Source organism: Oncorhynchus gorbuscha, linkage group LG10, assembly GCF_021184085.1.
Source record: "Oncorhynchus gorbuscha isolate QuinsamMale2020 ecotype Even-year linkage group LG10, OgorEven_v1.0, whole genome shotgun sequence".
In the NCBI taxonomy this organism is placed as follows: domain Eukaryota; kingdom Metazoa; phylum Chordata; class Actinopteri; order Salmoniformes; family Salmonidae; genus Oncorhynchus; species Oncorhynchus gorbuscha.
Genome location: NC_060182.1, coordinates 41,001,606 through 41,028,186, shown reverse-complemented (window position 1 = coordinate 41,028,186; position 26,581 = coordinate 41,001,606). Strand labels below are relative to the sequence as shown.

At 43.1% G+C, this 26,581-nt stretch overlaps 1 protein-coding gene across 1 annotated transcript; it reads left to right on the top strand.

The window, feature by feature from the left end:
• LOC124045162 (complement C1q-like protein 4) lies at positions 1-24,983 on the top strand. The gene is made up of 3 exons (XM_046364406.1): positions 1-160; positions 1,642-2,307; positions 22,609-24,983. Exons 2-3 carry the CDS (start codon positions 1,756-1,758, stop codon positions 22,786-22,788), a joined length of 732 nt encoding a protein of 243 aa, XP_046220362.1. The 5' UTR covers positions 1-160; positions 1,642-1,755; the 3' UTR covers positions 22,789-24,983.
• Positions 24,984-26,581: the final 1,598 nt, after the last annotated feature.

Here is a 26,581-nt window from a genome sequence, read left to right as displayed (position 1 = left end):
TCTCCTGCTTAAAAGCGCGCGCGACCTCGGCTATTTATTTGACGCGCGAAGTTGTTCGCGGGGTCTCATCGCACCTGGGAGGATTCGATACACTCCATTCAAAGACGCCGGGTGGAGAAATCTTCTTGACTCCAGTGTCATTGCAGTAGGAAGACAAAGAGTGAGTAACAATAAGGCGCAGTGTATGCTTTTTGATTTGATGTGTCCGTTCCCCAGATGTGTCATGGAGAGAGTGAGACATGTTCTGAACAGTGATACAAACGAATATAAATACTGTAGGCTACCTAGAAGCTACTAATAATTCGATTAAGTGTATAACAAATAAAATCACTTGATAATTGGAAGTAAATTCATTTTTAAAAAGGCTGTTAATTAAATATGTAGGGATTGCTTGGGATGAACATAAAACTACATTTTGTCAGATTTTGTAACATTTTGACCTTGTAAGACCTCATAAAAGATTTCAGTAATTGCCTTATTTGTGCATGTATCTGAAAAGAGGACCGGAAATTAAACACTGTCCTCCATGTAGAAAATACCAGTTGTTTTAAATGAGAGTGGTCAGTGTCAAACCTCAAGGAGCGTTTGATTTGTAGCTTGGATAATTATATTAATTGGATGGGATAATATAAAAGAATAGAAATATAAACACTATATGAATGTATTTTGTTTCCTTCATCTTTCCACAGACCTTGTGCGTCCCAGAATAGAGGAATATACCTTGGATCACAAAATAAAGATTTTATTGGTTTCTCTCCCCGGCACCCTCCAATTAGACCAGGACACCCTATAATACCACTACCATCCTTTAAACACAGAGGACTAAAATTATTCTGACAGGGAGGGAACTCTGAACACATCGACTTTATGTGTTCCTTCTCTTCCTATCTTTTCCCTCACAGCCATGACACATTTAGTGCAGACACCTCTATGAGGTGAGATGCAGTCCTTCGTAGGGGGACATTAAGTAAAGCAGATGTGCTCTATTTAATTAACAAGAGACTGTGAATGACTCTTTATTAAACAAACAAAAAACAATTGCCAACTACAGTACATAATTAGCTGAATTTGGCACCTGATGTCGAATCAGTGAGCTCTGGATAAGTTCTGATGTCACAAGTTTAACTATTGTACCCTCTCTTGGGCTGGGTTTGGTTGATGTTTGATGCACAGAAAAGAGAAGGAATTTATTCAAAGCAGAGACTAGAAGAACTCTGGAAGACAAGAACTGGGGAAATAAAACGGGTGAAAGAGGCTTAATGAAATAAATGATGTTTTCTATAAGCTGTCCAACACAATCCAAACCAGATCTTTGTCCAGATCAACCTACAACACAGTGTTGTCTGAACACTGATTTTAAAATAGTTAAATCCTGCTCCTTCACCACCCCTTTCCCTTCGTCATCCCCCTGTTCCCTGTTGTTCCTCTCTTCCCTTCGTCATTGATCTCTCCGTCCGCCATCTTCCTTTTTCTCGCCCACATTCTACTCAGGGTGTCTCAACGGACCCTCTCTATTGGCTGCCTGTGGTCCTAGTCTGAGAGCACCATATTCATATAGCAGCCAAACCTCTCCATGCACTCCTTCTAGTCTTTCATTCACCCATCCCCCCTTACACTCTTTCATATTCTGTCTCTCTATAGTCCACCCTGGCACCCGGCAGCATTCCGTCTAAAGGGGAGGAGGACTTTCTGACTCTGGCTGCCTCTCGGCTCAGCCGCTGGAAGTGTGTCATCGGAGCCGCCGTGGGCGTGGCCATGGTCCTACTCCTCCTGATCGCCATCCCTTTATTGGTCCACACCGCCAAAGGTGGAGGAGCTAACCCAGGAAGTGGCGGAGGGGGGACCCATTATGAGATGCTGGGGAGCTGCAGAATGGTCTGTGATCAATATAGTACTGCCCAACCAGGCCAGGAGCTGACAGCCGTGTCCCCCCAACCGGACTACCCTGGGCGGAAAAAAACGGGGTACCGCGGGGTCCCTGGGATTTCTGGTCCTCCGGGTGACCCAGGGCCCCCTGGGGAACCAGGCAAGCCAGGCCCACAGGGGCCTCCCGGCCCTGGACCTAATGGTTACGTCCCCTCCTTCTACAGCCCTAAGATTGCCTTCTATGCAGGGCTAAGGAAACAGCATGAGGGCATCGAGGTGTTGAAGTTTGATGATGTGGTGACCAATGTAGGGAACTACTATGAGCCTAGTACTGGGAAGTTCACCTGTCCTCTACCAGGTATTTACTACTTCACCTACCATGTTCTGATGAGGGGTGGAGACGGGACCAGCATGTGGGCCGACCTGAAGAAGAACGGACAGGTAGGAGAGATAGAGAGTGTGCGTGTGCGTGCATGTGTGTTTGTCCGAGCAACACATCTCCACTGACCATTACCTCAGAGTCACTAATTGACTCACTTTCACCTTTGCTATACAAGATTGGTCACTTTCAATTTACATCAAATTCCCATGTACCTATGGGCCGCAGCAACACGGCAGCAAAATATAGCTAAGAAAATATTTTCCCTCATTTAAAGAGAAGTCGTGATTTAAAAACACCATTTACACTTTCAAATCACAGTTACTAATATTTGTATTCCCATAAGCCGTAGCCAAATGACAAGTGGCAGTATGCTGCTGTCGGTCTTCGCCAGAGGAAAGTAAAATGAGTCGATATAATACATCAGGATTGTGTCCCAAATGGCACCCTATCAAAAAAAATAATAGTGCACTATATCAAAAATAGTGCACTATAAAGGGAATAGGGTGCCATTTGGGACACAGTCTGTCACAACTCGGACGAGTCAGCTTACACGTCAGATAGATAAATAAATAATGAAAGTGAAACTGACAGGCCACTCATCCACTCATCCCTCGTTCCCTGTTCTCTCGTTCCCCTGGTACTAATTAAAGATAGAGGGCCTGATGGTGGGAAGAGGAAAAAAAAATTGGAGAGGAAAATAAGAGGTGTGGGATAAATCACAGGGATTTAATTTGAGGACTTTAACACTGCTATGTTTTCATCTGAATAAATCAGACAGTCACCACGTTCTTTATTTTAGCAGTGTGGCATTCAGTCCTTTAAATGTGTCCAAAGCCTGAGTGAATCTATTTGGCTACCAGTTAGCGATATCAGATATATTGTCATTCTAGTCATCTCATCACCCTGTTAAATCATTCATAACTCCTAGATTAGATCCCCTGAAACACCACCCCCACCCCCCACTTCTGCCTCCGCTCTACCCCTGTATGCCCCTCTCCTGCCTCTCCTGCTTCTACCACCCTCTACACCCTCCTCTCTCTACCCCCTATCCTCCACTCCTACCCTCCTCTCGTCATTGCCCATTGATTGTCCATAAATTATAGTTTCACTCAATTCAATTATTTAACGTCACAGAGACCCACGTCCATCTCACAACCATCAGGTGGCCCCATTTATTTTAACAGGTTATATAGAGATCAGATCTCATATTAGAAATTGGTTTAAAGGGACAGTTTACCACTTTTTACCCTCTTATTCATTATCTCCAGCACAATATCAGTGTTCATGTTCCACTCGAAATATAAAAAGATGATTTTTCGAGTTACCTCGACTGCAGCCTAGTCAATTCCCCCAAAAGTTTTTTGGGATATGTATTTAGCTTACTTAATCTCGGAAACCCAGAACTAAAATCTTACCTAGTTGCGTCTGATGCTCATGTCCTGTGGGGAGATGTGTTATAAAAGTTACCAGAAAGAGGGGCGAGAGCAAGGCGGTTGCACCACCCTTCTCTCTCTTTGCAAGTTGCGGACAATTCTATGGGCCAAATGTCCCCTCCTCTTCTGAGATTGGAAAGATGCAAGTACCTGCGAAATCATGATTTGTCCAAATGGTCATCGACGAAAAACCAGCGCACCAAGACGATGTTCCTTGTTAGTCGTTGCGTCCCACAGTCTGTTGACAAATGCAATGATACCAGTTGTGGTACGTGCATCTGTCCACGCGAGAGATTAGATGTATGTAGATAGAAGTGTGCTGTAAATGAATCACTACTGTTTTGCTGCATGGTCTTATTCTTGTAAGAGTTCAAATTCGAGTTGATGAGCATTGATTAGTAATGCCTGACCTGCGTCTATATATTCCTCTCTGTCACGTAAACTGATTGAGATGGTGGCTGCCTGACCAAGAATAAAGTAATGTCCTGTTGAATTCCGTATGCTGTCTCTTGTCCAAGTCTTATCGTTCATATACCTGATGTTAACTCTTCGTACCCTCCAAACGGTGCATTACATTCTGAACACCTGAGGCAGAAGAGCTCTATGCCTGAGGCTATATCCCTATCAGTGATGGTACAGTATCTACAAAATGGCCGATGTGTCCAACATGCTGTATTCCTACTGACTTCAGAGTCAAAGGACCTCTTCTTCCGTTGCCGCAGGTGCAGCAGTATTGCAACTTTGTGAGAAAGTTCTGTGTCCCCCAAATGGCAGCCTATTATCTCTATAATGCACTTTTGACTGCAGCCTATAGTCCTCAAGTAGTGTCCTATAGGGCTCAAGTAGTGTCCTATAGGGAATGAGGTGACATGTGGGACACGCCCCACAGTGTCTGTCTATAGCTGGGGCTTTAAAGGGTTATACTGTAAACACAAAATATCAAAGTTGTGGAAATGACTTCTTCATAGCCACAAGGGCATTGAGTTGGTCTGACTGATAATTAAATGAATCAAGTAAAAATATAAACTTGGGAGAAAATGCGTTCCGCCCTGAAAATCTATGTGAACGCCCACACCCCCACCAAGCTTCTCTCATTGGTGGTGCTACATTAGAACTACTTCTTAGTCACCATTTACATAGTTACATTCTGTTTCCAGACATCGATCAATGCCTCAGTTATTTTCCATGCTCTGGTCAGCGTCCGTATGGTAGTTGTTTCTAAATGAGACGCAGGTCACGGAGTCCACACAGTCTATAGCCAGCCAGCCAGCTAGAGGTGCAGCTAAGCCCTGTGTGTCTGTCCAGTGTCCACTCTAAGGCAGATTGATTAAGTAAGTGTGTGTGTGTGTGTGTGTGTGTGTGTGTGTGTGTGTGTGTGTGTGTGTGTGTGTGTGTGTGTGTGTGTGTGTGTGTGTGTGTGTGTGTGTGTGTGTGTGTGTGTGTGTGTGTGTGTGTGTGTGTGTGTGTGTGGTGCTATGGCCGTAACCTTATTAGATCTTAGACATGTTATAGAAATCGACTGTATGTGCCTGTTAGTAGTGGTTCTATACAGTATGTGGTGATTAACAGTTTAAAAACCCATCAGATTAATTAATTGATTCATCCACTCCTCTGGAGTGGTAATATCTTGTGTTACCATAACATAACCATTTTGACCAAGGTAATGATATAGACAAAAGTAATATAGGCTACATATATTTGCTCTTAGCAATGTGTTTTCTCGTAGATGATTTGAATAACAACGATTGATTGTCATCTGTAAAGGTCAGCTTGTCATTCTGCTAGATGTCCGTAGTGACAAGCCAATATTACATTAGCATCTCATGTTGCTGATGACAGTGATGCTGTGTTGCTGTGACTTCCCATTGACACCCAGCATATGTCATCCTCCTCATTATTTTGGGCAAACTGTGAAGGGGTGCTTTTTTCCCTCAGGTATATAGTCGGAGGGAGGCTCAAGTTAAAAACCCTGGCATGTGGCCACTTTTGATTTCCCCAATTATTCAAAGAAGGAGCAGTATAAGTATAAGTATAAGTCTATTATTTTGTAAGATTTTTTAACATCATTTATTATGCATGTATTAAGCATATTATTTGGGTGCAGGGGCTTTTATGGTAGAAATATTGCTCCAATATGTGAAAGGATGTTTTACGTAGGTCTGCTATTTTTGCTGGTAATGGTGAAATGAATGACAGAGAGACAAACAGTCGTGAGGGAGGCATGGTAGGATTATGAAGGAGATTTATGTGGAGGTGGGGGTTGTGTGGGAGCAAGAGAGAGAGAGTCAGAGCAGAGAGAGAGAGGGACAGAGAGAGCGAGAGAGCGAGAGAGAGAGAGAGAGAGAGAGAGAGAGAGAGAGAGAGAGAGAGAGAGAGAGAGAGAGAGAGAGAGAGAGAGAGAGCAACAGGGGGATGGAGATGGCCAGGAGAGGGGGAGTGAGATCCTCCATGTGAGGCCGCCACACTGAGCTGATCCTGGGGCTGCGAGGAGAAAGGGGGCCCCTGGGGCCAGCCTAGAGCCTGGGGCTGTCTCTCTTTCTGTGTCTGGCTGGGCCTGGCCCTTTCAACACAGAGTCTCTGGTAAACGGTCCTGGAAAGGAGGGAGCGAGGGAGGCAGCTGCACTGTCATTTCATATACAACCTGGGATGTGTGAACGTGTGTGTTGAAAGAGTCAGACAAGGGTAGACGAAAGGAGAAACACAAAACAGAAGGACCAGAGGGATGAGAGGAGGGGTGGTGGTGAAGGAGGGCTGGGTGTGGCTAGGGTAACAAACTGATCAAGCACAGCTATTCTGTGAGACCAGCAGGGAGATGTGAGGGTATACAAAGCCTTGTTTTTATCTGTAGTGCCTTGGTCCAGTGGTAATAAAACTGACAGGATTCATTGGCTGTGATATACTGACCTATTAGAGCGAAGCCAATAGAAAAGTAGCTCTTTAGAGAGGGGACTCTCTCTCTCTCTCTCTCTCTGCTGCACATGGCAAGACAAGACAGGCAGGCAGAGAGTGAGAGCGGGATGAGGAGAAAGCAGTAGAAATAGAAGATTTATTGAAAAGGTTTTAGCTGCCCCAAGAGGACTCTTGGTTGGGTTTTACAGGGAAACGAGCTACTTTAGCATTTCATTGTTTTCTAGAGTTTTGTTGGCATTTTACATGAATGAGGGTGAGTGCTAACAACATCTAATGGGCTACCTTCTTAGAAATTCAGTTGACTATGTCAGTGGCATTAATGTGATATGCAAAAGATTTCATTTACAATATACTATACTTTGGGCTAAATTGTACATTTTGATACCATATGTCAAGGTTTCTCTTCTTCTCACAGTTTGTTTTTGCCGTTTTACATAAACAGTCCTATACAATAACAGTCTAGACTACAAGGTCTGGATATGTAATTAAAATGAAAACAAAGTTTATTGGCTGCGTGCACAGATTTGCAGATAAATGTGCATTTGGAAAGTATTCAGACCCTTTCCCTTTTTCCACATGTTGTTATGTTACAGCCTTTTTCTAAAACAGATTAAATTAATTGTTTTCCTCATCAACCTACACATTACCCCATAATGACGAAGCGAAAACAAGTTGAAACATTTTTCCAAATATACAAAAAATTCAAAACAGAAATACCTCATTTACATACGTCTTCAGACCGTTTGCTATGGGACTCGAAATTGAGCTCAGGTGTATCCTGTTTCCATTGATCCTCCTTGAGATGTTTATTTTTATTATAATATTTTTTAGGGGGTAGATCAGCTTTAATATGGCAGATAGATTGTAGCTTCCATCAATGTAATTATCTGCATCATTTCCAATCCCCCATATATATTTTTGTAAATATATACAGTTTAATTCAAAAGTTTGGACACACCTAATCATTCAAGGGTTTTCCTTTCTTTTCACGATTCTCTAGATTGTAGAATAATAGTGAAGGCATCAAAACTATGAAATAACACATCATGTAGTAACCAAAAAAGTGTTAAACAAGATTAGATTCTTCAAAATAGCCACCCTTTGCCTTGATGACAGCTTTGCACACTACTGGCATTCTCTCAACCAGCTTCATGAGGGAGTCACCTGGAATACTTTTTCAACAGTCTTGAAGGAGTTCCCACATATGCTAAGCACTTGTTGGCTGCTTTTCCTTCACTCTGCGGTCAAAGTCATCCCAAACCACCTCAATTGGGTTGAGGCGGTTGATTGTGGAGGCCAGGTCATCTGATGCAGCACTCCATCACTCTCCTTCTTGGTGAAATAGCCCTTGCCTAGCCTGCAGGTGTGTTAGGTCATTGTCCTGTTGAAAATCAAATGATAGTCCCACTAGACGCAAACCAGATGGGATGGCGTATCGCTGCTGAATGCTGTGGTAGCCATGCTGGTTAAGTGAATTCTACATTTACATTTAACATTTACATTTAAGTCATTTAGCAGACGCTCTTATCCAGAGCGACTTACAAATTGGTGCATTCACCTTATGACATCCAGTGGGACAGTCACTTAACAATAGTGCATCTAAAACTTAGGGGGGGGGTGGGGTGAGAGGGATTACTTAACCTATCCTAGGTATTCCTTAAAGAGGTGGGGTTTCAGGTGTCTCCGGAAGGTGGTGATTGACTCCGCTGTCCTGGCGTCGTGAGGGAGTTTGTTCCACCATTGGGGGGCCAGGGCAGCGAACAGTTTTGACTGGGCTGAGCGGGAGCTGTACTTCCTCAGTGGTAGGGAGGCGAGCAGGCCAGAGGTGGATGAACGCAGTGCCCTTGTTTGGGTGTAGGGCCTGATCAGAGCCTGGAGGTACTGAGGTGCCGTTCCCCTCACAGCTCCGTAGGCAAGCACCATGGTCTTGTAGCGGATGCGAGCTTCAACTGGAAGCCAGTGGAGAGAACGGAGGAGCGGGGTGACGTGAGAGAACTTGGGAAGGTTGAACACCAGACGGGCTGCGGCGTTCTGGATGAGTTGAAGGGGTTTAATGGCACAGGCAGGGAGCCCAGCCAACAGCGAGTTGCAGTAATCCAGACGGGAGATGACAAGTGCCTGGATTAGGACCTGCGCCGCTTCCTGTGTGAGGCAGGGTCGTACTCTGCGGATGTTGTAGAGCATGAACCTACAGGAACGGGCCACCGCCTTGATGTTAGTAGAGAACGACAGGGTGTTGTCCAGGATCACGCCAAGGTTCTTGGCGCTCTGGGAGGAGGACACAATGGAGTTGTCGACCGTGATGGCGAGATCATGGAACGGGCAGTCCTTCCCCGGGAGGAAGAGCAGCTCCGTCTTGCCGAGGTTCAGCTTGAGGTGGTGATCCGTCATCCACACTGATATGTCTGCCAGACATGCAGAGATGCGATTCGCCACCTGGTCATCAGAAGGGGGAAAGGAGAAGATTAATTGTGTGTCATCTGCATAGCAATGATAAGAGAGACCATGTGAGGTTATGACAGAGCCAAGTGACTTGGTGTATAGCGAGAATAGGAGAGGGCCAAGAACAGAGCCCTGGGGGACACCAGTGGTGAGAGCGCGTGGTGAGGAGACAGATTCTCGCCACGCCACCTGGTAGGAGCGACCTGTCAGGTAGGACGCAATCCAAGCGTGGGCCGCGCCGGAGATGCCCAACTCGGAGAGGGTGGAGAGGAGGATCTGATGGTTCACAGTATCGAAGGCAGCTGATAGATCTAGAAGGATGAGAGCAGAGGAGAGAGAGTTAGCTTTAGCAGTGCGGAGCGCCTCCGTGATACAGAGGAGAGCAGTCTCAGTTGAATGACTAGTCTTGAAACCTGACTGATTTGGATCAAGAAGGTCATTCAGAGAGAGATAGCGGGAGAGCTGGCCAAGGACGGCACGTTCAAGAGTTTTGGAGAGAAAAGAAAGAAGGGATACTGGTCTGTAATTGTTGACATCGGAGGGATCGAGTGTAGGTTTTTTCAGAAGGGGTGCAACTCTCGCTCTCTTGAAGACGGAAGGGACGTAGCCAACGGTCAGGGATGAGTTGATGAGCGAGGTGAGGTAAGGGAGAAGGTCTCCGGAAATGGTCTGGAGAAGAGAGGAGGGGATAGGGTCAAGCGGGCAGGTTGTTGGGCGGCCGGCGTCACAAGACGCGAGATTTCATCTGGAGAGAGAGGGAGAAAGAGGTCAGAGCACAGGGTAGGGCAGTGTGAGCAGAACCAGCGGTGTCGTTTGACTTAGCAAACGAGGATCGGATGTCGTCGACCTTCTTTTCAAAATGGTTGACGATCATCTGCAGAGAGGGAGGAGGGGGGGAGGGGCGGAGGATTCAGGAGGGAGGAGAAGGTGGCAAAGAGCTTCCTAGGGTTAGAGGCAGATGCTTGGAATTTAGCGTGGTAGAAAGTGGCTTTAGCAGCAGAGACAGAGGAGGAAAATGTAGAGAGGAGGGAGTGAAAGGATGCCAGGTCCGCAGGGAGGCGAGTTTTCCTCCATTTCCGCTCGGCTGCCCGGAGCCCTGTTCTAAATAAATCACTGACAGTGTCATCAGCAAAGCACCTCCACACCATTACACCTCCTCCTCCATGCTTCACGGTGGGAACCACATATCCGTTCACCTACTCTGCGTCTCACAAAGACACAGTGGTTGGAACCAAAAATCTGAAATTTGGATTCATCAGACCAAAGTTCAGATTTCCACCGGTCAAATATCCATTGCTCGTGTTTCTTGGCCCCAAGTCTCCTCTGAACAGTTGATGTTGAGATGTGTCTGTTACTTGAACTCTGTGAAGCATTTATTTGGGCTGCAATCTGAGGTGCAGTTAACTCTAATGAACGTATCTTCTGCAGCAGAGGCTACTCTGGGTCTTCCTTTCCTGTAGCGGTCCTCATGAGAGCCAGTTTCATCATAGCTCTTGATGGTTTTTGCGACTGCATTTGATGAAACCTTCAAAGTTCTTGAAATTTTCCGGGTTGACTGACCTTCATGTCTTAAAATAATGATGGATTGTAATTTCTCTTTGCTTATTTGAGCTGTTCTTGTCATAATATGGACTTGGTCTTTTACCAAATAGATATCTTCTGTTGTCACAACACAACTGATTGGCTCAAACGCATTAAAAAGGAAAGAAATTATACCAAATTAACTTTCAACAAAGCACACCTGTTAATTTAAATCCATTCCAGGTGACTACCTCACGAAGCTGGTTGAGAGAATGCCAAGTGTGTGCAAAGCTGTCATCAAGGCAAAGGGTGGCTACTTTAAAGAATCTAAAATAGAAAATATATTTTGTTTTGTTTAACACTTTTTTTTGGTTACGACATGATTCCATATGTGTTATTATATAGTTTTAATGTCTTCACTATTATTCTACAATGTAGAAATTAGTAAAAATAAAGAAAACCCCTTGAATGAGTAGGTGTGTCCAAACTTTTGACTGGAACTGTACATACAGTGAATTTGGAAAATATTCAGACCCCTTGACATTTTCCACATTTTGCTACGTTACAGCCTTATTCTAAAATTGATAAATTGCTTTTTTCCCTCAACAATCCACACAACAAACCCCATAACGACAAAGCAAAAACAGGTTTTCCTAATTGTTTGCAAATGTATAAAAAATGTAATAATGAAATATCACATTTACATAAGTATTCAGATCCTTTACTCATTACTTTGTTGAAGCACCTTTGGCAGCGAATACAGCCTCGAGTCATCAAGGTTATGATGCTACAAGCTTGGCATACCGGTATTTGGGGATTTTCTCCCATTCTTCTCGGCAGAATCTCTCAAGCGCTGTAAGGTTGGATGGGGAGCGTCGCTACACAGCTATTTTCAGGTCTCTCCAGAGATGTTCGATAATGTTCAAGTACTGGCTCTTGCTGGGCCACTCAAGGACATTCAGAGACTTGTTCCGAAGCCACTCCTACGTTGTCTGGCTCTGTGCTTAGGGTCGTTGTCCAGTTGGAAGGTGAACCTTCGCCCCCAGTCTGAGGTCCTGAGCGCTCAGGAGCAGGTTTTCATCAAGGATCTCTCTGTACTTTGCTCTGTTCATTTTTCCCTCGATACTTACTAGTCTCCCAGTCCTTGCTGCTGAAAAACATCCACACAGCATGATTTTGCCACCACGTGCTTAACCGTATGGGTATGGGTCAGGTTTCCTCCGGACGTGATGCTTGGAATTCAGGCCAAAGAGTTCAATCTTGGTTTCATCAGACCAGAGACTCTTTTCCCAAAATCCAAGCGGGTTTTCACGTGCCTTTTACCTAGTTTCTCCGTCTGGCCACTCTACCATAAAGGCCTGATTGGCGGAGTGCTGCAGAGATGGTTTCCTTCTGGAAGGTTCTCCCATCTCCACAGTGAAGCTCTGTCAGAGTGACCATTGGGTTCTTGGTCACCTCCCTGACCAAGGCCCTTCTCCCCCGATTGCTTAGTTTGGCCGGGCGGCCAGCTCTATGAAGAGTCTTAGTGGGTTCCAAACTTCTTCCATTCAAGAATGATGCAGGGCACTGTGTTCTTGGGGACCTTCAATGCTGCCAAAATGTTTTGGTACCCTTCCCCAGGTCTGTGCCTCGACACAATCCTGTCTCGGAGCTCTACGGACAATTCCTTTGACCTCATAGCTTGGTTTTTGCTCTGACATGCATTGTCAACTGTGTGACCTTATGTAGACAAGTGTGTGCTTTTCCAAATCACACGCAATCAATTTAATTTGTGGACAACAGAAAGTAAAAAGCCGCCCCCTGCTGCTCATGCTCCCAGATGATATTTATTTACGACAGGCATCAATATCCCAGGTGGGGTTAGAACATCCTATATATAGGGGCAGTACTCAGTGACATCACTTCCTGAAACAGGAGGTAAAGAAAATGTAGAACATAGTTTCCCAATATTAACATTCAATGAATCAAAATATATGATCATACACAGGGAATGTGATCAATATTTACAGTAATACACATACGATATTAAATTAGGATAAAAAACAAACACAATTTAGACATTGAAACTATAGTCAAACTCCTCATTATGGCCAAGAGGAGACAGTGTGTTCAGCCTGTGGATCCAGAAAGAATCCCTTTGAAGAAGTTTCCTCTCAATGTCCCCTCCCCTGCGTGACATCTTGACCATTTCTATTCCAAAGTATCTCAGAGAACTAATTGGGTGTCCAGCTTGTACAAAATGAACAGCAACCGGATGTTTTGTCTCACCTGTTCGTATGTTGCTGCGGTGCTCACTGGTCCGTGTCTTAAGGCTTCTATGGGTTTTCCCTGTGTAAGACAGACCACAAGGACATTTCAACATGTAAATAACATTGGTGGTAATCAGGCCCTTGATCTTAAATCGTTCTCCTGTGCGGGGGTGGGTACGCTGCATTGAGAACATTTGTAATTACCTTACGGAACCTTGTCCAAAAAAACTTTCCCTTTTCTCTGGTGGGTAATCAGATTTAACCACAATATCTCTCACGTTTGGAGGTCTTTTAAAAACCATACGTGGGGGATATTTAAAAATGTGTTTCGACTATGGGTCAGTATCAATAATGTACCAGTGCTTCCTGATAATGTCCTTCAATGCCTTACATAATGGTGAGAATTGGGCAATGCATGATGGTACATGCTCTGCTTTTTCTTTGACTTTTGGTTGAAGGCTTTCCAACTGTGTTAGTCCTTCAAAACGATCATTGGCATGTTTTACCCAATTGTCTTTGTACCCCCTTTGCTTAAACCTTTGTGTGAAGTCCGTCGTCTGTTTCTGATAAGCAGCATCAGAGCTGCATATTCTTCTGATAAGATTGAATTGACTTATAGGGAGACTTTTAATAAGTGGACGAGGATGAAAGATGTCACCTCTAAGGAGGGTATTCCTGTCCCTAGGTTTCCTAGTGGTTAGAGCGTTGGGCCAGTAACCGAAAGGTTGCTGGATGGAATCCCTGAGCAGACAAGGTAAAAATTGGTTGTTCTGCACCTGAGCAAAGCAGTTAACCCACTGTTCCCCGGGCGCCCGAAGACGTGGATGTCGATTAAGGCAGCCCCCCCAGCTCTCTGATTCAGAGGGGTTGGGTTAAATGCAGAAGACACATTTCAGTTGAAGGCATTCAGTTGTACAACTGACTAGGTATCCCCCTTTCCCCTATAGAGATCTGCATAGAGGGTGGTTTTGTCCTTAATAACCATCACATCAAGAAGACTGATTTGTGATATGTCATAGTTAATGGTGAAGTGAAGGTGTTCATTCATAGAGTGTAGATAAGCATGGACTTCCAAAAGTTCTTCCTGGGTGACAGTATAGATCATGAAAATGTCATCCAAACATCTCCGAATTAGGAGAATGTTGAAGAGAAATGGGTTAAGGTCTGGCTTCAGCATCACCTGTTTTTCAAACATTCCTAGATATAGTAATGAGCATAATGAGGAGCCATAGTGCTCCCTGTCACTGTCCCTTTGGTTTGGAGGAAAAAGTCTCCTCTGAAGATAAACTAGTTGGAGGTTAGTACTAGTTCAGCCAAGTCCACAATGCAATTGGTGCTGGGTAGAGCATTAGGGGTAGAACTTGAGGGCCTCTTGGCCGCCCTGATGGGGGATGTTAGTACATAGACTGGTAACATCAAAAGTACACAGAATATGATTTTCAGGTATATGGTCCACTGAGTAAAAAAAAGTCTACAATCAATAGAGTCTCTAGTATACTTGGGGAGGGAGATTGTCCAGGGTTTCACAAAATGGTCTACAAAGGTAGAGATATTCTCTGTCAGAGATCCATTACTACTCACAATGGGCCTGCCTGGTATAGGTAGTGTCATGCGCTTGTGAATTTTGGGTAGAGCGTATATGACAGATGTGATTGGGCAGTCAACTTTCATAAACTCATATTCTGTCCTTGTAATTTCCCCTTCATTCCACATTTTTGACAATTTATAATGGATCAGAGACTTGAATTGATTAGTAGGGTCCTTTGGGAGTCTTTTGTCAAATTCATCATCACTAAGTTGTCTCAGAATTTCCTTTTCATAGTCTACTGCATTTAGCATCACTATTGGTTTTATAATGATCTTTCAGTTCCATAAGAGTTCCATAATATATTATTTCTCTGCTTTGGACATCTTGTGGAATACCTGGTACAATTTATTCTTAGTCAGGAGATGATGTACATCCTTCTCAACTAGGCGGCAATATGTTTCAAGAGAGGGATATCTTTCGGGTGGTAAAAATGTGATTTTCCTCTTACAATATGTATTTTCCCTTGGCATGTCCTCAGGGCGAGAGTCAGGTTCATTGTCATTCAGGTTATCAATGGGGAAAAACTTTAGAACTGTTTCCTGTCTGGCTGCTAATATATTCAATAGATTAACATTGGCAGGTGCATAGGGAGCAACCCCATTACCAAAAAAACTCAGTCAATCTCAAACTCATAGCAAAGGCTCTGAATACTGATGTAAATGAAGAATTTCAAGTGTGCAAAAATTTCATTATGGGTTATTTTGTGTTTTTATTTTATTTAATCCATTTTAGAATAAGGCTGTAATGTAACAACATGTGGAAAAAGTCAAGGGGTCTGAATACTTTCCAAATGCACTGTATATACAGATTATATATATAATGATGTGTATAGACAGTATGGGCTGTGTATAAATAGAAAGGTGTGTACAGCAGTAGTTAAATAGGATGAGCCTTGACTAGAATACAGTATATACATTGAGTATACAAAACATTAAGAACATTTTCCTCATATTGAGTTGCACCCCCTTTTTGCCCTCAGAAAAGCCTTAAAGCTTACAGACCCTTCTTTAACCTGTCTCCTGCCCTTCATCCTACACTGATTAAAGTCAATTTCACAAGTGATATCAATAAGAGATCATAGCTTTCACCTGGATTCACCTCATCAGTCTATGTCATGGAAAGAACAGGTGTTCCTAATGTTTCGTGTACTTAGCTTAAATTTAAAGTGGGTAAAACAATATGTAAACATTGTTAAACTGACCCGTGTTCAATAGTTCTATTTACATAGGGCAGCAGTGTCTACGGTTCAGGGCAGGGTACTGGGCTGGGTAGAGGCCGGCTACTGACAACTGTTTAACAGTCTGATGGCCAGTCTCTCAGTCCCAGCTTTGATGGATCTTTACTGTCTCCGCCTTTTAGATGGTAGCCGGGTGAACAGGCCTTTACTGTGTACATACATGATTACTAATGACTCTGGCGTGAAGGATCAAAAGATCTCTATTTTGAGAGATTTATACGACATAATCATGAACTCTTTTATTGGTTGCCTTGAAGTCTCAAATACAGGTTACATTTACTTCTTCAAAGAGTCAGGCACCGTACATAGGCAGAGCCAGAGCTTCCTTCGTTATAGTACTCTGAAGGCTAATTATATTATATTTCAGCAGCTTTACCATATCCATGTTTGTGCCCCAAATGGCATCCTATTCCCCATTCTTTTGACCAGAGTCCACTAGGGCTCTGGTCAAACGTAATGCACTATGTAGGGAATAAGATGCCATTTGGGAAGCAATCCATGTCACTTGGAGGTAATACAGGTGCTGGTCATTACAGAATGGGCCAGGGGCCTGACATTTTAACACGGCCGTATGAAATCACTTGACCTTTCAGGTGATCTATTAAAAGATTACGGGATTAAAGATTAATAAGAGCCAGGGATAGCTTCAATCAGAGGGAATGAAGACAGTATGTCCATATTGCACATTGTATTGAGGTCCCTACCACTTTGCCCATTATTTCCAGATAATGTACAGATCGTCCGCGTGGGACTACAAATGAATAGATTAACGATAGCACCACCACAAAGTTAATGAGAGGTTAGGGGAGATGTTGTGTTTAAGAAGTATAGCATGACATATTACCCCTCTGTGGTATATTATAAAGCAGTGTAGACAGTATTAGTGTAGACAAGACCATTGCAAACGTGGTAGAACGTTAAATACCAAATCTCTATTACTTTTGATGGCAAGGGCAGGGGAAAAACTGCTGTCACTATGTCACCGCCATAACCTCTAGCTCCAACCACATGTAATGTCCCCTAACAGCAATGAAGGAAACTACCACGAACACAGACACAAACAGGTGGAGTTATAACATGGGAAATATCCCCTGGGGGAATCACGTCAGCATGATTCATTAATTAGTATACTGATTTCACGTAACTCATAACAGACATCGACATTGTCTAGGGGGTACAGAATGGGTTTAGACCAGGGCTCTCCAACCCTGTCCCTGGGCAGCTACCCTCCTGTAGGTTTTCGCTCCAACCCCAGTTGTAACTAACCTGATTCAGTTTATCAACCAGCTAATTATTAGAATCAGGTGCGCTAGACTAAGGTTGGATCAAAAACCTACAGGATGGTAGCTCTCCAGGAACAGGGTTGGATAGCCCTGGTCTAAACCCATTCTCTTCCTCTCTCTCTAATGCTTTGTTCACTTGTCTGGCTATCATGACATGTTGCATGTCTTGTCTATACATCTTTCTTGTGGTGTGATCTCAGTCTGGCCCTCACACCACCCATCTCCCTATTGCCTCGTCTCTCAGCCCACACACGTCTATATTCCTCCCCTCTCATTCCCTGATTTCTCTCTCTCTCTCTCTCTCTCTCTCTCTCTCTCTCTCTCTCTCTCTCTCTCTCTCTCTCTCTCTCTCTCTCTCTCTCTCTCTCTCTCTCTCTCTCTCTCTCTCTCTCTCTCTCTCTCTCTCTCTCTCTCTCTCTCTCTGTCAACCTTTTGCCATCCTTTTACTGTCATGTTTTTTCTAAGTGGTGCGTCTCTGTCATGTTCTTTTTCTTTCGTCCTCCATTCCCCTGGCTCACTGTAGGACTATCCTTCCTTTATTCTATCCCTCTGACTGCCCACTGAGCATAGATGGTGCAACAACAACGGAAAGCATACAAACAAGTCGGCATGATCTGCCAGTAGCCTAGCGGTTAAGAGTGTTCGGCCAGTAACTGAATGGTTGCTGGTTTGAATCCCCAAGCGGACTAGGTGAAAAATATGTCCATCGTGCCCTTGAGCAAGGCACATAACCCTAATTGCTCCTGTAAGTTGCTCAGGATGAGAGTATCTGGTAAATTTCTGTTGAGTATGACTTATACAGAACGTGGGGCCAGTGTTCTCTTGTTAGTGTCTGCCCTGAGATTGGAAGGTTTGGGCATCAAACCCCGGTTGAGTCATAATAAAGACTCTAAAAATGGGACCCGATGCCTCTCTTTTTGTTACTCAGCATTAAGGAGATGGATTGGGGGTAAGGACCTAGGGGCCATTCTGGCTCAGACAAGGCTTACTTACTAATGATTAGCCAGGTATGTACACTCTTATAAAAAAGGGTTGCAATAGGGTTCTTCAGCTGTCCCCATAGAGAACCATTTTGTGTTCCATGTAGAACCTTCTGTAGAAAGTGTTCTACATGGAACCCTAAAGGGTTCTACCTGTAACCAAAAAGGGTTCTTCAAAGGGTTCTCCTATGGGGACAGCCGAAGACCCCTTTAAGTTTCTAGATAGCACCTTTTTTCCTAAGCTTAGCATATAGATATCATAATGCCGCTTGTTGTGGAGAAGGACATAAGGGCTCATACGTGCTTATCAAGCATTATTATACCTTTCAGCCTTAAGTCAAGTGTTACCAATGACACGGTACAGTGGGTGGGATTGAGAGTCATGTTAGTTGAGCTGCAGATCATATTCTGAGCCTGTCATGTGGTGCGGTGTCTTGGAGATGTGCGTCGGTTGTCTGGAGAGCTGACAGAGATCGAGTGGCCTGTGCTCAGAGCCGTGGCTGCCTGGACATGGAGCCTGATAGAGCCAAGGACAGTTAGGCTACTGATGCCAGACAGACATATGACTACAGAGTTGAGATATAAATCTTATATACTCACTCCTCTCTTTTTTTTAAAAGACTGTGAATATAAGATAATATGTACTTTATTGTCCATTAACCCCCCCCCCCCCACGCACACACTATTTTTGGTCATCAAAGAGCTGCTGTAGCTGTGCATGGGTTTCTCAGGCATGTGTAATGAAGCAGAAGGCTGACTGGCTAGTGTAGAATAGATGAGGAAGAGGTTAACATGGGACAACGGGTTGTCTATGGGGTTGGAAGTCATCCAGTCAGGCAGTCAGATCCAGAAACAGCAACAGTATCTTCCACCACCAGCTATTGACCTGGGTACGGTTTCCCAATAACGATGGAACTTAGGCTTACGAGTGTTTTGACGATGCATCTTTCCTACAATGGTTGAAGATGTGACATACGTTTCCCAAAACACCATGCAGAGGGAACGTTCGCAAGTCCTTGAGGAATGTGTCGATACTGATAGGAATGAAAGAAAGGCAATGCTGCCCTCGGATCAGCTTTCTCCATTCAAATCTTACCTTAACGTTAGAATTGTTCCACAACACTGACGACAGATCAGCTCCTAGAAAGATATTCTAACCTATGGCTGCAAATATTGAGGAGGTTTATTCTAACCATATACATTAAAACCAGTAGATAGTGATAGCGCTGACGTCATCCACGGATTCCTATTGTCGTGACGTGACTTTTCATTAATGTGAAGACTGTTATATCAAATCAATTCTCTAGGTGTTATTATTATTACGTGATTAAACTAATCATGTAAACATTAATTAACCAAGAAGTCGGGGGCACCACAGGAAAATGTTGTTTAAAGAGTTAATATCTTCAGATATTTTCATATCTTATCGATTACAGTCACTTATTAATGTATCATTACCTCATCAGTCATTCTGAACGTTGACATTTCTTGTAGTCTGCACAAACCCTACTTTATTGATGAATCAGCGATACACAAATTGGCTCAATTATTTATTTACGAACTAATTAAACAATTACAGAATACACAAATACACACTGACATTATAGAGTAAATATTCTCTAGAAGACTACCAAGACAGGACAGTTTGGTTATAACACGGTGGGGAATTCAGAGAGAGGAGGGGGGAAGGAAGGGAGACAAAGGAGTTACTCTATCGGACTTTGGGAAGCCACGCTCACGAAAATACCAGATTTTTAATCTAATAGCCGCTCATTCGGAAAAGAGAATGCAATTTATGTATTTACGATTGAGCAGTCCTTGATCGTCCAAATCCTTTGGTCACGGCTCTGGTTCGGCCACCAGAGATCACCATGTCCTTAGGTAGAGCTTCTGGTCGTGGTGGTGGTAAGAATGGTACTTCGACGTACCCTGTACAGTAGTTATTAAAGTTGATCTCATTAGAATGCTTCAGAGGTTGTCGGTTTTCTCGTCCAAGGCTACGTATGTTTCCATCTGCAGATTGATAACGTGACGTCTAGAATTTGCTTCTTCTGTAGTGATCGATAGTTTCAGAGTTTAGAACCATTTTGCAACATTCGGCTTACACGTCAGTCTGCTTGGTCTATAGAGTGGTAACCATTTCAACGTGGGGACCAGTGTCCTCACGTTCTCTGGTCTTGTCCTTTGGTAGAGTTGTAGTTTTACGCCTTAGTCTGCATGGCCTATGGAGTGGTAGATTTCTGAACCATTTGTAACGTATTCAGCTGGTGCTGCACGTAACTGGTCTTTATTTAAATTATTCAGCGCGTCCTTTTCAACACTTTGGGGAAAAAGGCATTCCATTACGTTTTGCATAATCTCTCTGCTCACGTGGGAGTGGTTACTGACTTGATAAACTTTACATGAAAAACCATTTTCTCATTTAGAAGACTAAAATCACATTTCTATTTTCTTAAAAGTATTCTGATACTTAATCATTCATTTTATACAACATTCAGATGCAAACCTCATAATTGAGAAGTGTAGACAAACAGATACAGTTACAGTATGTGGTTCTACCGTCTTTCATGATGTTACAACATTTACATTTACAAAACAAATTCGACATGAGGTTTCTTTTGGTCTCCACTGACCATTTCCACATTCTCAAAAATTGAGATGTTGCTTAATTCTGAAATTTAGGGTAGGTAGGAGTTTTGGCGGGAGAAGGTACTTTGCTCTACTAAGGTCTCTCCCTCCATATTGCTTGGCAAGGGAAGGTATTTACGAGCATCATTAAACTGGCCAACAGTGCCAGGAGAGGGTGGGGGTCTTTGCCTAGCCGGCACCCCTGATCTCCATCTCAGGACTGACAAGTCATTACACTACGGAAAACTCCCGATGGCGCATGAAACCAGAAGTATTTGAATTTGAAGGGCGCCATATTTCTGAATGGGGCTGAATGGCACCAAAAGATCGGTAAGGATCATGGTGAAAGGGGCCGTAAGTAGCAAAGGATCATGGTCAATGTAGTCATTTTCTTCCTGCCTGAGAGAGTAAATTTATGAGCACACCACACCCCCTTAGGTGCACTTGCAAAGAGCGTGCATGAGGGCGAGAGCCTCCACGTAGCCTGTCGGCCCATGATTGGTCTGTGTCTGTGTCAGCGCGTGGTCCTGTGTGACGACAATGTAGTAGTCAGAATGGAAAGGGGGATACCTAGTCAGTTGTACAACTGAATGCCTTCTACTCAAATGTGTCTTCTGCATTTAACCCATTTAACCCAACCCCTCTGAATCAGAGAGGTGTGGGGAGGCTGCCTTAATCGACTTCCACGTCTTTGGCGCCCGGGAAACAGTGGGTTAACTGCCTTGCTCAGGTGCAGAACGACAGATTTTGATCTTGTCAACTCAGGGATTCGATCCAGCAACCTTTCGGTTACTGGCCCAACGCTCTGGATCACTATTTAATTAAATATCTCAATTTGTAGCGAACTTTAAAATCATTTACTGTGGGGATTGACCTTGAACATAATAGACACGTTTTAGAACCCAAAACGGCCTTCCAAAATGTTTTAGTTTGGCTGTTCTGGCGATCGTAATTTACATAGGCTTTCTTGGGCAGACCAGGGCTTTTGGCACCGCGAGGTTGCTACAAAGTAGGCGAGAGCTTGTGACTTCACGCTCCAGACCAGACACTGGGGGCCTGATTCTAATCCTTACCCTATAATAATGTACTGAATAAAGATTTGGCACATCATTGTGCACATGTTAGGCCATACATCATGACATATAATTAGCCTTCGGACAGTAGCCTACAAGTAGCAAAATAGAACACATTTGATTGAAAATTAAATGTATTTCAATTTAATTGAAATCGGCCTATAGCCTACTGTATTTATATTTTAATGCAGTCATCTCGGTTTTAATTTGAAGCATTTTTTATAAGTCCCTGGTTTGTATCAATTAAAAGACATTGGCAGCTTTGTATTTGTAGTCAACTTTGTTCTGAAGTTATCAGTGGTGACAGAGATGTGATTCTATGTTTAGCGGAGATCTTCTGTGTATAAAGTGAAGTGGAAGGGCAGAAAAAGCATCACAACGACGCACTTAGCTGTTCTAAGAGTGGCCTGAGGAAGGCGTTAGATTACGAGTGTTTTCACATGCCACGTTATTGACAATGGTGATGGGGAAACAGCCAGGCGATTTTACGATGCACCTACCAAGGTTCTAACAATTTACTTAGCCTTAAGATGCTTTCGGGTTAACCCGAGCTTTATGATGTTAGCTTAGTGCTAGTAGCAGAGCTCAATATGCATGGTATTGACTGGCTTTCAGCGTCTCAAATGGCAACCTATTCCCTTTATAGTGCACGGCGTTTGATCAAGGCAAGTATGACTGTGGTCAAAATGTGTGCAGGGAATAGGGTGTAATTTGGAGCGCATCTGCTGTGTCAGGCCCAGCCTGAGCGTCAGACAGATTCCCATTTGCATGCTGTTAAGGAGCTCAGTCTGTATTGACCCGCAGGCAGTGGATCATTACTTGTTTGTTAAAACATTTAATTGGGTTTACTCATGTGGACACGTAGGCACACATGCATGAATTAAGTTACTGTTACAATTGCCTATTTTAAAGCTATAATCTTGATGGTTTTATCTGTATTTCAAGCCATGCCATTTGCTCTGTCTGTTCTGTCCTTCCCCTAACTGTCCCTCTGTCTTCCCCTCTGTGTGTGACAGGTGAAGGCCAGCGCCATAGCCCAGGATGCGGACCAGAACTACGACTACGCATCCAACAGTGTGATCCTGCATCTGGACGTGGGGGACGAGGTGTGTGTACAGCTGGACGGGGGAAAGGTCCATGGAGGAAACACCAACAAATACAGCACCTTCTCTGGGTTCCTCATTTACCCCGACTGACCCTGATCAACCCCCCCCCACACACACACTGAAAGGATGAAAGGACATAGACTGAGTGTGTGGTTTTTGAAATTAAGGAGTGTTTCATGAGTGTGTTGAGTGTTATTAAGCCAATCATGACCAAGTATGTTTATTGACCCCTTGTGTGTGAACATATGAATATTACAACATGTACAGAATAGGTACACAAGGTTGCATTGGGAAATATACAGCATATGCCATATGTACCGTCTACTAAACATAGTGAGTTGGACATACAGTTTAACCAAGATAATCAGTCCTACCCATGCATTCAGCATCTTGAGTGGGACCAAGGTCGGGAGTGTTTTGAATCAATACCAGGTTAGCACACTGAGCTAGAGCCAATCACATCCCCTAGCTAGCTGTTTAAAAAAATAATAGCCCTTGCTGTTTCAAAATAAAAGTCCCCTGCTGTTTCAAAATAAAAGTTCAAAGTACAGTATGATCCCTGCTGTTCATAATCTAAGACGGAACTGCTTTACTGTTATAGTATTCTTTTTAATTATCAATTGTTTATTTATTTAAGTTATAAAAATACCAAACAAGGAAGGACACAAAAACTGATAACAAAATAAAATGAAGACAGCATTCAAAGCAAACCCATCTGTTTAAGCACAGATGGTTGACCTTCTATAACCATCAGACCATGAGGCTAGGGGAGGACGGAAGGAGAGGAGTAGAATACAAACACACGCACAACATACACACACATACAGTACACACACACATACAGTACACACACACACACAAACACACACACACACACACACACACACACACACACACACACACACACACACACACACACACACACACACACACACACACACACACACTGAAATGGCAACAAACACAAAAGACTGGACTGAGTGGGTGAGCATGTGGTTTTACAATTACGTGTTTTATGGGTATGTGATGAGAGAGTTGTGTGTTGAAGCAATCATCATGACCAAGTGGATTTCTTAACCCCTCCTGTCTGTTTACATTTCAGAGTGTGCACAAGTAAGGATATCAGAAAATGTACAGGGCCCGACTTCCCAAAATCATCTCAAGTATAAATTCATTGTTAAAACCTTAGTGTGAGCATCGTAAAAATCTTCAAGCTGTTTTCCAAAACCGTCGTTATTAACGTTGCACGTGAAAACGCTCGTAATCTATGGCATGCCTCAGACCGCCCATAGAAAGCCAAGTGCGGCGTTAGATGCTTTTTGGCCTCCAGCGTAACTTTATACACAGAAGATCTCCGCTAAACATAGAATCACATGGTTAACACTACACATATAAAGTTGCAATTGTCTTTGCAATTGATACAAACAAGCGAGGTATAAAAAATATTATTCAAATTAAAACCAGATGACTCCGTTAAAATATTGATACAGTAGGCTTATTATAGGCCTATGTCAATTGAGTTATATTTTACTACTGTAGGGTACTGTCTGTAATTTGTCTCAATATAGTTAATGATGGTAGCCTAACGTGCTCAATGATGTGCCCAAATCTCGATTTAGTGCATTATTATAGGGTAAGCATTAGAATAAGACGCCTCGACATTTGCAGCCGTAGTTGATCATATCTGTCTAGGAGCTGATCCGTCGTCAGAATTGTGGAATAATTCAAACGTTAAGGTAAGACTTAAATGGAGAAAGCTGATCCGAAACCAGCGTTTAATTTCTTTCGATCCTATCAGTATCGACACATGCCTCAACGACAGACAGCGAACGTTTTCTCTGCTTGTTTTTTTTTTAGGTATGTTACATCTCCAAAACACTCGTAAACCCAAATCCCATCGCTATCGGGAAAATTGGGCGCAGTATAGGTGCACTAACACTTGGTACATCGAATTATCCAGCATATTCCATGTCTCTCTTCTACTTACATTGTGAACTGTACATATAGTATAACCAAGATCATTAGTTCTACCCATTACACATTCGGAGTGGCACGAACTGGTTATTAAAACCGGATTCTGAGTGTGTGATGCAAGATCGTGTTAGCCCACTGAGCTAAAGCCCGAGGCGTTAGCTTTGGGAGCTAACATGAGTTTTTAGTATTATGTAAAACCATCTGATGTGTATAAACACTACTCTACTCTCTGTACCATTGGGATGAAAGCCTGACAAGCTTTCGCTTCCAAGTTGTACACGGAATTACTATTAAAATATATATAACAACAACACTGCTGTTCACTTCACTATTCTTACATGTCTGGTTTGGATACCCGGGGATGACATTCACCAGCAACTGTAAATGGACTGGGGACCGTGTTGGAGCCAACTATGTTAACAGGATAAATAAACAGCACATATATGCACAAACACACACACACACACTAATTTGACATTCATTTGGAGTGACTGCTTGGTGCTTGAACTGTCTGTGTGGAATTGGAAATGTGACCTGTGAGCAGTATGGCTGTGTGTGGTTGTGCGCGAGAGAGAGAGGATTGGGATCGAACTCCCAACGGGTGTCCACTGCCTCAGACCAACCTTTCTCTAAATGGATTTCCAATATGTCTAGTTAAGACACAGCCTGACAATGAAACATTAATATATATTGACCAGTGCTGTAGAAGATACACCCTGCTCTAAAAAAATCCATCCAATATGTTACTTTTTTAAATGGCAAGGATATCTATCTCGACAGAACTAAACGGACATGAAGTGTAACATTGTTTAAAAGTATCAGGTGTTTAAGGCATGTGGATTTGAAGCTCTTAGGATGCTCTATTATGTCATCCATATGACCCGTAACAACAGGTATTAGCTGTCACAACAAACCACGCGTAACCTTCGGTAAATCTAGGATGTTATTTAAATGCTTCCTAAATAATTATGATAAGGATGAATAAGCTATGTTACTCTTCACACATGTACGGAGAGCCTATGGAATTGTCGCGTGGTAAATCAAGACATATTTGAGGTGATCTTGATTTCTGTGTCTGTGCTTAACGTGTCATGTAAAACGCATGATTAGTTAGAGTTGAAAAGTACACCATTAGAAGCAGATTATTGAACTGGCTTTATAAAAAAAATCAATAGTCAGTCCCATGCTTCTGTCACTTTCTCAGAGAATAAATCAATATGTAAGCCTGGTAATGACGGGAAATGAACATATACATGAATTATATGCATGGAGATTTTACCTCAAACTGTCATTGTTACTCTCTAAATGATTTAATTGTGTGTATATATTTAGCCTATGCTTTTATCCAAAGCGATTTACAGTCATGTGTTGCGCCAATAGGAATCAGACCCTACGACCCTGGTGGTGCAAGAGCTGTGCTATACCAATTGAGTCCAAAAATCATCTTGGCTGAATGATAAACCTTCCATTATCATCTTAATTTTTCAATAATCATCCTAGTTTAGCTATAACTATTATTGGCATTGAGACAGCCTCGCAAGCAGCCTGATCTCACAAGTTCACATACATGTTCGCCACGCAGTGGTAATCAGTCTGGCAATTACTAGGCTAATTGAGACATCTCTGGGATTCTCCAGTGATATGTATCCCATTTAGACAGATAAACGTTTTTTTCCCAGTATTTTCAAATGCGAGGTTGAACTAATTTATGCTTGTATGTAATCTTTGCTCTCTCCTTTTTATTGTAATTTCACGGTTGAAATATTTAGCCATCCAGAGGACGATGTCTCCTCCTCCTTGATTGGTTCTTGAATACTACAGTACCTGTAGTATTGGCAGAGAGCAGAGGGAAACCTTTAATTAAAGGAGAGAATCTGTTGCCTGTGGGAACGAGTGGGGGATCTTTGCG